General features: G+C 42.9%; 1 protein-coding gene across 1 annotated transcript in view; it reads left to right on the top strand.

The window, feature by feature from the left end:
* The first annotated feature begins 546 nt into the window (after nucleotides 1-546).
* The window catches only part of SERPINB12 (serpin peptidase inhibitor, clade B (ovalbumin), member 12), a 12,817-nt gene continuing 1,229 nt past the window's right edge, over nucleotides 547-12,134 (top strand). The window contains exons 1-6 of the mRNA XM_008593088.1: nucleotides 547-714; nucleotides 4,251-4,385; nucleotides 5,160-5,300; nucleotides 6,622-6,739; nucleotides 10,081-10,223; nucleotides 11,213-11,380. Of these exons, the coding sequence (XP_008591310.1) occupies nucleotides 547-714; nucleotides 4,251-4,385; nucleotides 5,160-5,300; nucleotides 6,622-6,739; nucleotides 10,081-10,223; nucleotides 11,213-11,380 (873 nt within the window). The remainder of the gene's footprint in view (nucleotides 715-4,250; nucleotides 4,386-5,159; nucleotides 5,301-6,621; nucleotides 6,740-10,080; nucleotides 10,224-11,212; nucleotides 11,381-12,134) is intronic.

Raw genomic sequence — 12,134 nt, 5'->3', positions numbered from 1 at the left:
GGTTTAGGATGGGCCCCAATTCAATGACTAGTGTCTTTAAGAGAAGAGGAAAATTTGGATACACACACAGAAGATACAGGGAAGAATGTGAAGACAGAGGCAGAGATCAGAGTGATTCGTCTGCAAGCCAATGAATGTCAAACATTGATGGAACCATCAGAAGAGGCATGAAGCAGATTTTCCCTGAGAGCTTCCAGAATGAGCCAACTCTGCTGACACCTTGGTCTTGGACATCTGTCCTCCAGAACTGTGGGAGAATAAACTTCTGTTGTTTAAGGCACTGGTTTGTGGTAATTTGTTATGGCAGCTCTAGGAGACTAATTCACACCACTAAATGAAAATAGACCTCTAACTGTATCAATATTGATATCGACAGCCATATTTACATACAGGGATAATGATGACTTTAGTTTTCTAGTTCTTTACAACATATTGAATAATTGTGTATGATTTTAGCTTGGGTGTTTAAAATAAGAATTGTTAACCTGTTTTCCTCTAATCACCATTTTCTCTCTCATTTGGTTTTAGACTGCTGTCAGTTTTATGATGGACTCTATTGTTGAAGCAAACACCAAATTTTGCTTTGATCTTTTCCAAGAGATAAGCAAAGATGATTGTCATAAAAATATCTTTTTCTGTCCTCTGAGCCTCTCAGCTGCCCTTGGCATGGTCCGCCTGGGGGCTAGAAGTGACAGTGCACATCAGATTGATGAGGTACGTATCCACGAAGGTGCCGCACAGGGTCCTGACCTCCGGGTCCACACTGCACTCTGGGCTTGCTCGGAGCCAGCGTCTACCTCTGCGCTTCATTTGTATTTCTCCACCTTGCTTTCTCTTCAGTCCTACCATTCTTCAAAGTTCAATCAAATTCCACCTACTCTATGGTGCTGTCCCTGTCTTTCAGTCTGACAGCTTTTCATATTCATCTTCTCTGTATCTATCTCTGCCTGCATGTCTGTCAATCTTTCTCTTTATAATTATTGATACCAATATTACCAGTAATTTTAATAAGTGTATGTGTCTTCTTTCTTACTCATTCCATTAAATAAATATTTTTTAAACAGCAGGTCAGTATCCAGTGATTAGAGATCTTGACGTCCTCCTTGATGTTTCTCTTTCTCTCTCATTTCACACCACATTTGTCAGAAAACCTTCTTAGCTTTTATTTTGAAATATACCCAAAATCCAGAACCTTCTCAGAGTCTCCCCAGGGTCTCTTTTAACCTGGACACTGTGACGACTTCATAATAAGCTTCCCAGCTCCCACTGACAATATGTTCTCATTACAGCAGCCCAAGAGAGCCTTTTAAAACATAACTCAGATGTATATTTTGCAAATATTTTCTCCCACTCTGCTGGTTGTCTTTTAACTCTGTTAATTGTTTCTTTTGCTGTGCAAAAGCTTTTTAGTTTTATATAATCCCATTTGTTTATTTTTTCTTTGGTTGCCTGTGCTTTTGGGGTCGTATTCATGAAGTCTGTGTCCAGTCATACTTCCTGAAGTGTCTCTCCTATGTTTTCTTTAAGAAGTCTTATTGTTTCAGGGTGTGTATTAAATTCTTTAATCCATTTTGAGTTGACTTTAGTATATGGTGAAAGGTATGGGTCTAGTTTCANACCCCACATAAGTCAGGGCCTGTTTCTCGTCTGCTCAAAACCCAGACTACTCTTTTTTGCTCATGAGAGAAGTCTGAGTGCTTACAATGGCCCATGAAGATCTGGGGATCTAAATGACAGGTAAATCCTGTGACCCATTTCTCTCTCTCCCTCCTCCTCACCTGTCACACTGGCCTCCAGTCGTCCCTGTGTAAGCCTTGTCCACTCCTGCCTTGGGGCCTTTGTTCCAGCTCACTTTGCCTGATGGCTCTTCCCACAGATAACTTTCTCTCCTTTAAGACTTCTATCAGAGTTTACTTCCTCTAGGAGGCCTACTCTGCCCTCCCAATCTAATGCTGCATCCTGGCCCCCAATCCCATAAGGGATCCTAGCTACTCTACCCCACATGGCATTTTCCACCATCTAATGCATCACACAGGCAATTAATTACTATGTTTTAATTGTACATACGTTTAATTGCATACATTTTGTATGCCTGCTACACTAGAATATGATCTCCTAGAGGGCAGGGGTCTTTGTTCTAGAATAGTGCTCAGTTTATAGTAGCTGCCCAATAAATAAGTATAGAATAAAAGTGCCAAGAACAACTCCTCAAATGAACTATAAGCTCCCAAGGTTGGTCTTATACTTCCTTGGATCTAGCACATAGCACAAGGGTTTTGTATGAATAATATGTTGCCTCTGTATACAGAAGAGTCGAATTTATGGATTAAAGCTGTTTGGGGTCGGTCTGCTTTATTCATCTACCTAGATATGGAGTTTTATTACTGTCTTATTTAATTAGCAAAACCTAGCTTTAGAGTGTAGTTTGCATCCTCCAGGTCAGGTTTCAGATGTTCCATCTCCAGGCCCTTGGGGACCTCCTGAGGACACACTGGGTCTGAACAGTGCAGGACACCCTACTGTCTTCCCCCTTTCTGCAAGGCTCTGGATAACTTGTCTTTTACTGTCCTCACTTCCTTGATTGATTTGAAACTCTAGATCAGCGCTGTGCCACACAAGTATAATATGAGCCGCAAATGTTATTTAAAAAATTGTAGTAGCACATTAAAAAAGTAGAAATAGATCAGACTACTTTTTTTTTTTTNAAGTGAACAGAAAGGACATTGTTGGGAGGGAGGGCAGAGAGGGAGAAGGGAGGGAGGTTTCAGTAATGGGCCACAACAACCAACCACAGTGTATATTGACAAAATAAAATAAAAATTGGAAGAAAAACAAACAAACAAACAAACAAAAACAACCAAACCAACAAAAATACCCCACATAAGTCAGGGCCTGTTTCTCGTCTGCTCAAAACCCAGACTACTCTTTTTTGCTCATGAGAGAAGTCTGAGTGCTTACAATGGCCCATGAAGATCTGGGGATCTAAATGACAGGTAAATCCTGTGACCCATTTCTCTCTCTCCCTCCTCCTCACCTGTCACACTGGCCTCCAGTCGTCCCTGTGTAAGCCTTGTCCACTCCTGCCTTGGGGCCTTTGTTCCAGCTCACTTTGCCTGATGGCTCTTCCCACAGATAACTTTCTCTCCTTTAAGACTTCTATCAGAGTTTACTTCCTCTAGGAGGCCTACTCTGCCCTCCCAATCTAATGCTGCATCCTGGCCCCCAATCCCATAAGGGATCCTAGCTACTCTACCCCACATGGCATTTTCCACCATCTAATGCATCACACAGGCAATTAATTACTATGTTTTAATTGTACATACGTTTAATTGCATACATTTTGTATGCCTGCTACACTAGAATATGATCTCCTAGAGGGCAGGGGTCTTTGTTCTAGAATAGTGCTCAGTTTATAGTAGCTGCCCAATAAATAAGTATAGAATAAAAGTGCCAAGAACAACTCCTCAAATGAACTATAAGCTCCCAAGGTTGGTCTTATACTTCCTTGGATCTAGCACATAGCACAAGGGTTTTGTATGAATAATATGTTGCCTCTGTATACAGAAGAGTCGAATTTATGGATTAAAGCTGTTTGGGGTCGGTCTGCTTTATTCATCTACCTAGATATGGAGTTTTATTACTGTCTTATTTAATTAGCAAAACCTAGCTTTAGAGTGTAGTTTGCATCCTCCAGGTCAGGTTTCAGATGTTCCATCTCCAGGCCCTTGGGGACCTCCTGAGGACACACTGGGTCTGATTGCCGCGCTCCCAAGTGGCACACTCTCCAGTGCGCCACCGGGCCGGCCTGTAGATCAGACTACTTTTAATAATAAATTTTATTTAATCCAGTATATCTAAAGTATTGTCATATCAACATGTAATCCATATAAATATTTTAATGAGATATTTTACATTTTTTGTTTCTCATACTGTCTTCAGGATCCGGTGTGACTTGCAGCCAATTCAGACTGGCCATCTATAAAGCGGTCAGTAGGTACATGGAGCTCAGGGATACCTCTATGTTCTTTCAGTTTGATTGTATTCATTCTTAAATGCAGCCCCAGGGGGTGGCATTCTGTTACTTCCCCTCCATTCTACCTCACAAGCACTTACTCTCCTATAAACTATTGTTGATTGTTTTGTTTGACTATGTAATCATGGTCATTGTCACATTATAAAAATATTTCTGAAGCTATTCAGACTTCCAACCATTTATATTGTCTGAAAGACCCTATCTCATTATCACTCAGGTACTACACTTCAATGAATTTTCCTGGAATGAAAGCAAACAACCTGATCCCTGTCTGAAAAGCAACAAACAAGAATTGCTGGTTGACAGCTCCCTGGAAGGACAGAAAAAAGTGACAGGGTCTCTGAATCAGCAGGTGAGCCACCACAACAACCCCCTGCCCTCTTCTTTACAAACTGCTTATTCCAGCTGTACTACATTTGACAGTGGTTGCTTATTCCTAAACATCAGAGCAATAACCTCATATGATCTATGATTCCTTTCTGATTATGTGTCTCATTCATCCTTGTCTGTGAGCTAATTTCCTGAAAAGTAGGCTCTAGTGTCTTCTGTTCATGATAAATGAACTTAGGTTCTAGCTTCTACGGGCTGCAGGTCCCCAAGATAGAGCATGGTTGAAGATGAAAGGCAGGAGGGGGTAGAGTTCAGCTGCAGAATTCTTACTGTTTCTCCACCTCTGCCTACTCTATTTTGTGCTGAAATCTGTATTGACATCCAAAACTTAGATTGGCTGTCTCATACCTGGAGCAGGACAGATATTCTCCAGGTTATATACACCCCTACCTTAGAAAGATTAAGAGGAGGGTGGAGAGATGATCATCTTTCTTGTATCTTTTTGGATACAGAGGAAGTTAGGGTGCACCAGTCTAAAACATAATGTGCATGGCTGAGTGTGGGGATTTTCTGGATGATCTCGATACCCATGTGGAAGGCATAATATCCCACTGGACCACTTCCCACCCTCCATTCCTCTATTTTTTCCAGCTTGCTCCCCTATATGGTAATGTGGAGAAATGACATCTCCTCAAGCAGCTCTAACTTGCTTCTGTACAAAATACCCATACTTTGGTGATGTTTAGCTCTTCTGATAGTCACGTTTAAGGTCACATTTTGTTTCTTCTTTTGTTAGGCTGAGTCCTCAAATGATGAGAGTGGACTGCTCAGCTGCTACTTTGGGCAGCTTCTCTCCAAATTAGACAGGATCAAAACTGATTACACCCTGAGTATTGCCAACAGGCTTTATGGAGAGCAGGAGTTCCCAATCTGCCCGGTGAGTTGCACACAACTGGTGATTAAAGCTACTGCATAGCAGGCTATTTAAAAATAAGCGAGTAGCTGGATGACTCTCCTGCCATCTGTAATACAAACCTCTTTCACAGGTGATGATGTTCTGAGGGCTGGTGGGGATCCAGGACCCACCTTTCTGTCCTATGCTTTTGTTTCCTTCCTTCCCATTTCCAGCTTGAGCAGTTTATGAGGTCTGTTGTGAATAGAGTGGGTAGAAAAAGAGTTATGTGAGTATCAGCCTTCAGAGCATGTGTGGGTTTGGAAATGGCATTTTCTCATGACCATTTTTCCTAATCAAGGGGCCTGGTAATTGCACATGGTAGCTCCTCTACCTGCTGGCTGCCCCCCAAGGCACTTCTCAAAATCACCTTTTGCACCATGCTCAGCCCCCGCCTGCCTCCCAGTGAAATTGTGCTCTCTATGCTCGTTAAAAGTGGAGTGGTGATGCAGAAGGAGACTGCATTTGGAGCCAAGAGGCACAGGTCTTGTTTCTGTGTCTGAACAGCTTTGTGTCTAGAGCAAGATGTGTCTCAGTCTAGGCTTCTGTTTCTTCTCTAGTCTCTAGAAGGAGCCATTTACTAAGCAATAAATGTGAGGGTTGTGATCACTGGCAAAGATATAACCCAGCTAACCTAACTTGAGCAAAATAAGTGTGTACTCTTACAATGGAAATGAGATTAAAAAAGTACTCTTTGAGATATAAATTCACATATCATACAGTTCAACCTATTAAAAAAGTACAAATCAATGGTTTCGACTTACATTGTTAATTTTTAAGAAATTGTGGTAAAATACATATAACACAAAATCTCCCATTTTAACCATTTTTAAGTATACAATTCAGTGGCATTGATTCCAGTCACAATGTTGTATTACCACTACCTATTTCCAAAACTTTTTCGTCACCCCAAACAGGAACTCGGCAACAATCAAGCGGGGTTTTAATTCTTCAAATCAGAAGAATTTTGCAGCTGTGTCTCTTAAGTTACTTGATATTTATCTTGTGATGTCTCCACAAATGAATTGTTTAAATAAAAGGATATCTGGTAGGAAAGTCTCCTTCAGTTGTGACTATAGACTGCTTCATGAATAAATGTTCTATGTCCTAACTTGTCACTGTAGCAACTGAAATGTCTCTGGCTGATTAAGACTGGGGACAGATAGAGATGGACATGTCTGTTCCTCCAATGTTAAATGAGCAGATACATCTTTCTCATGAGGCTCCTCCAGACTGTTTCACACTTAACTATTCTCAGCCCTACATGGTTTTATTATATTCTTTTCCATTTATTCTGATTGAACAGGAATACATAGATGGTGTGATTCAATTTTACCACACAACAATTGAAAGTATTGATTTCCGGAAAGACACTGAAAAGTCCAGACAAAAGATTAACTTCTGGGTTGAATGTCAATCCCAAGGTAAGAAAGACCAAACACACTGTAGCTGGTATTCCTTTCCATCTAAAAGAAAACCACTCAGCCTAGCTTTTGAGATTGCTTGTCTGCTGGGACCAGATGTTCACATACGTGGACTGTGTTCAGAAACTTGTTTTGGACAGCATGAAACAGTTAAAATGGTTAGATATTATTTTTTATTTTTAAAATTTTTTTCTGAGAATGATAAAATATTCTTGAACAAGGTTTCTGTCCTCAGGTTTGGAGTGTTACTTATTGCTGTTGCTATTGAAGGCTTAGCCTCTCCATTCTGAATTTACTTCTGAATTCAGTGTAGCAAACAAGTGAGAGGCCTTGATTCTCCTCAAAGTCTTTTTCTCCTCTGTTTCTTGTTTCTTGTCTTGTCCCTCTGCACCATCTCCCCACTGGATTTATTTCCCACCATCCCCATTTCAGAGACTCAAACCACCCTGAGTCTATGTTTTGTGGGAGGAAGTTGTCTGTGGTCTTGTTGGCATTCTGCAGGAAAGAAGGGAGGAGACCAGCCCCTCAGTGCTGATGCCCCAGGTGGGGCTTAGAGAGTGCCCCCTCAACTGGTGCAGGTGCGGATTTGAAAACCAGAATGTACTCTTCCCCTGAGGCCTAAATGTCAGTGACTTGCAGGGTTAGGTCAAGTTGCTGCACACAGACTCAGGGCATTTTTTGATTGCCAGCGTGGGGCTCGGGATAATGTTCACATGCGGTGAAAAGTTTGGAGTACACGGGAGAACACAGGTGGTGCAGTGCTTCTCCTGCCTTCCAAATAAGACCATGACCAGGGCATCTGCACACGTTCTGAGTGACTGGCAGCCTGGCAACAACGGTTGACTGACTTTGGTTTGTCTTTAGTACCAATGCAACACTTTCTGCTCCTCTCTTCCATTTGGGGCTTCCTCTCTCTATCTCCTATCTACTTTCCCCTGCCTTGCCTTTCTTTGGGAGAAGTCCCCAAATTCCAAAATTACTTGTCCTTCCTTCTTCTGCATGCCACAAAAATTCCCATTCCTTCAAGGCTCTACTCGGCTGTCAAGAGGAAAGCAATTCACTAAAGAAATTCATACTAAGTCCTAAAAATGTAGTTTCTTCTTAGGTATTAACTCTCCCAGAGTATTGTACGTGTAGATGATGTCAACATAATCTACTATTATGAAATTTAAGTAGAGATCTTCTTGAAGTGGAAGGGTCTTTCCTGAAGGGTCTTTCTCTTTCATAAGACCTTAGCAGGCATTCAGGTAACTGGTGATTTGGTAGAAAAGAACATGCCCTGAAGATGGACTATTGCCTGAGAACATGGGGCTTTTCCATTAACTGTGTTAATGTGGAACGTGCCCAGAGCGGGACCAAGAGCTAAAAGGCCCAAGACTGATCCTGGCTAGTCTTGCTGCTTCTTGGCTGTGTGGCCTCACCTGTCACGGGCTGCAGTTTGTTCTTCTATGAAGAAATAACAATACCTCCTTCTCAGGTTCATGTGGCATGGAATGAGAGAGGACATATGAATGTTCCTATAAAATAGGTTTTATATCATGGCCTATGACGTGTGTATTTTTGTTTATATAAAATATTTTCAAAAATTTCATGGGAAGGTTCATATTATCTTTTAATTCTGTTTTTCCACAAACTTTTTTTTTTTTTGTCTTTTGTCTTTTTCCGTGTCCGGCAACGGATCGCAACCCTCAGTGTTGCCCCCGTACCGGACCGGGGACCGGCAACGGGATTGCAACCCTCGGTGTTGCTCCCGCACCTCGCTCAGCCAGTGAGCAGGAACCGGTCTGTATGTGGGATCCGAACCCTCGGGCGGGAGCGCCGCCGCGCTTCCCAAGCAGCGCACTACCCAGTGCGCCACCGGGCCGGCCCTTTCCACAATCTTTTTGAAGTACCATATGTAAGTATATATACTAAGCTGTGGTAAGTACTTGAGACAGGAAGTTTATACAATAGTTCTTTTCTCAAGGATATTAGAATGTAGTCAGGTAACTGGATCTATAATTTGAAAGATAAGCCATGGTATCTGTAAAGCTAGGCGACTGTGCAAATTGCCGGGTTACAGCAATAGCTATGCTAAAGCCAAAACGTTTCATTATTTTAGTTATACTAAGTTTCCATTTGTACGGTCACGGCTAGGGCTCAAACCCTTCAAACCCATTTTACAGGCTGGGTCACCAGACCCCTCACATGCAGGTCCACAAACGAGATAATTGGGAAAGGTCCTGGGAGCCATTTGCAGGCGACACGAGCTCGGTCCTCAGCAGCAGCAGCAGCAGCAGCAGCTTACAGTAGCCTCCAGCAGCAGTAGCAGCCTCCCTGTGTCCCTCCCCACTCCCCGGAGGCATCCCAGGGGCAGGGGCACTGTGGATCAGAGCCACTCATCCTTTATACTTAAGTCCATAACCCAGGACACCTGGGTGCACATGCGTAATTACATCAGACAATAACCAAGGAACACCTTGGGTGCACGTGCATATTTACTTTAAATGCTCTGCAAGATTCTGAAAACCTGAGGGGCCCTGACCATTATTCCTTCACTTTCCCTACAGTATCAGATGTCTAATGACAACATCCAACCACAAAGGATACAGAGAATTAAAGGAGAGTACCTCAGTTACAGTGCTCTGAATTGGATCCCCCTTCAGGATGGAGTGAGAGAGTTCCTCCCCCCGCCACTCCCACCATTACTTCCACTTACCCCTGCCTAGGACTATGAGTGGCTTAATATTTGCCAGGCTAGGGTCCACAGACCCTTCAAACCTGTTGTACAGACTGGGTTACAGACCCCTCACATGCCAGGCTGAGTCACCAGACCCCTCACATACAGGTCTACGAGCTGGGTAATTGGGAAATATCCTGGGAGCTGTTGGCAGATGACACGACCTCAGTCCTCAGCAGCAGCAGCAGCAGCAGCAGTGGTAGCCTCCTGCAGGGGCCCTGGGGCACTGGCAGCAACAGCCTCCAGCAGCAGTAGTGGCCTCCCTGTGGTGCCCCTGGGGGTGTCCCGGGGGTTGGGGGCACTGTGGATCAGAGCCACTCTTCCTTTATACTTAAGTCAGATAACCCAGGACACCTGGGTGCACAAGCGCAATAACATTAGACAATAACCAAGGAACACCTGGGAACATGTGCATATTTACATCAAATGCTCTGCAAGATTCTGAACATCTTGAGGGATCCTGACCATTTATCTTCACTTTCCCTACGATATTCTTGGGTTCATTCTTGAATGAGACACTCTCTAGCCTTAAGGGTGTTAAGCTGCATTAATAAAAATCTGTATACATGAATACTTTTGATACAATTCATACTCAGGATATTCTCTGGGACCTTTTCTTTAGGTAAAATCAAGGAACTCTTCAGCAAGGACACCATTAACAATTCGACTGTACTGGTACTGGTGAATGCTGTTTACTTCAAGGCCAAATGGGAAAAACATTTTGACTGTCAAAACACAGTTGATGCACCTTTCTTTCTAAATGAGGTACTATATTAGAGCCCATGGTTTTCTAGATGTTTCACTCATACTTTACACTAAGAATGATTTGCAGTATGTATACTCAAATCTAAAACTTGGGTCTCACAGTCACGGTTTACATATATAATAAGAATATTTTGTTATAAGTAAAAATCAGTACCTGAAGTTCATTGAGTATTTTACTGCCAAGTATTTACTGCACTGAATATTTTCCATTTGTCATTTCATTTATTCCCCCAAATAACATTATGAAATGGGTGTTATTATAATTTCCACTTAGAATTTGAATTAAAAAAATGCAAAGGCTAAGTTACTTAGCCAAATTCATGCATTGGAATTCCTATCTGTGAGCATTTGTCTCAAAAACCCGAATGGAAGGAAAGGGCAGGGGTCAGAACCCAGGTTGGCTTTGTTATTGGGAACAAGTTTTTCTCCCAAGTGATGACTATCCGTCACCTGTGGATTGATGACCTTCCGCCCCCCACCTCGAGGTACTTGTGAGGTTTAAGTTGCCTGAGGTGGTGCCCTTTCCTCTGAAGGAAGCCTGTGGAGCAGGTTTTGTTATTTAATGTGTAGATGACTATTGTTTAACCATGGCTCACACTGGTGCTATGGTGGGGTCATCCAGGCCAGAGGGGACAGGGGTGGCATGAGGCCAAGAGGCTGGGCTAGATGAGGCATTGAGGAAGGAGAGCTGGTGGGGTTTGTTTCTGCTGACGAGGCTGTGGAAGATGCTTGGATAGAAAGTCTGCCAACAGGTAGTCTTGGAGCTGAAGAACTGGTTAAGAATATGGAAAGATAAAATGTCAGCAAAATAAGGGCCAACTGATCAGTGGGCAGACTCCAAAGTTGGGTCACTGGTGTGACTCAGGACTTCCAGTGCAGACTCTTCTCATCTTAAAGAGCCCCTGTTCTCAGGGAAGCTGGGGCCAGGTGAGTTTGTGAGTTTGCCATCACAGTCCTGTGACTTCCTGTGACTTTCCTGTCTACTGCAGCATGAAAAGAAGAGTGTGAAGATGATGACTCAGAAAGGTCAATTTAGAATTGGCTTCGTAGAGGAGCTGAAGATGCAGATCCTTGAAATGAGATATACCAAGGGGAAGCTCAGCATGTTTGTCCTGCTGCCTTCTCGCTCTGCAGATAATGTGAAGGGCCTGGAAGAGGTAAATCTTCATTTTCATGTCTCTACAAAACATGTCGTTATAGATCTTTGGAGAACAGTGCTATCTACTACCTACCATCCTGAGGAAGGTTTGTACCTGAGCTATCAGATGTCAAAGAATATATAAGAATCTGAATTAGATTAGATATCATTCCTCATTTGTTTAGACCTAAAGAACAAATGTCAAAAATGTTGGAGTTTCCTCTCTAATCTCATAGCTCTCTGCAATCGTTCTTCCAGACCAAAGAAACTGGATTCTGAATCAGTTGAGAATGGCTACAAATGAAACAGATTTTCCTTTCCTCTGAATATCCTTATTTCTGGACTCTTTTAAAACTGTTTTTTCTGGGCCGGCTCGGTGGCGCACTGCTATAGTGCACCGCTTGGGAAGCGCGGTGGCGCTCCCACCGAGGGTTCGGATCCCACATGCAGACCGCCGCTCACTGGCTGAGCAACCCGCCGAGGGTTCGGATCCCACATACAGACCGTTCCTGCTCACTGGCTGAGCGAGGCGCGGGAGCAACACCGAGGGTTGCGATCCGTTGCCGGACACGGAAAAAGACAAAAAGGAAAAAAAAACAAAACAAAACTGTTTTTTCTGTAGCTCAGTTAAAGACCCTTTGGCCGAATCCTGTTTTGGGGTGCATGTAACTTGATAGGAATATAAATACTGATACTGGAATAGATTGCTGGTGAGGTAGGAGTTAATGAGGGCCGGGGAAGCTTAGCTACATATTTACATATTGTTCAAACGG

This window comes from Galeopterus variegatus, unplaced genomic scaffold (genome assembly GCF_000696425.1).
Source record: "Galeopterus variegatus unplaced genomic scaffold, G_variegatus-3.0.2 Scaffold8696, whole genome shotgun sequence".
Taxonomy (NCBI): domain Eukaryota; kingdom Metazoa; phylum Chordata; class Mammalia; order Dermoptera; family Cynocephalidae; genus Galeopterus; species Galeopterus variegatus.
This window is presented reverse-complemented; position numbering and strand designations above follow the sequence as displayed.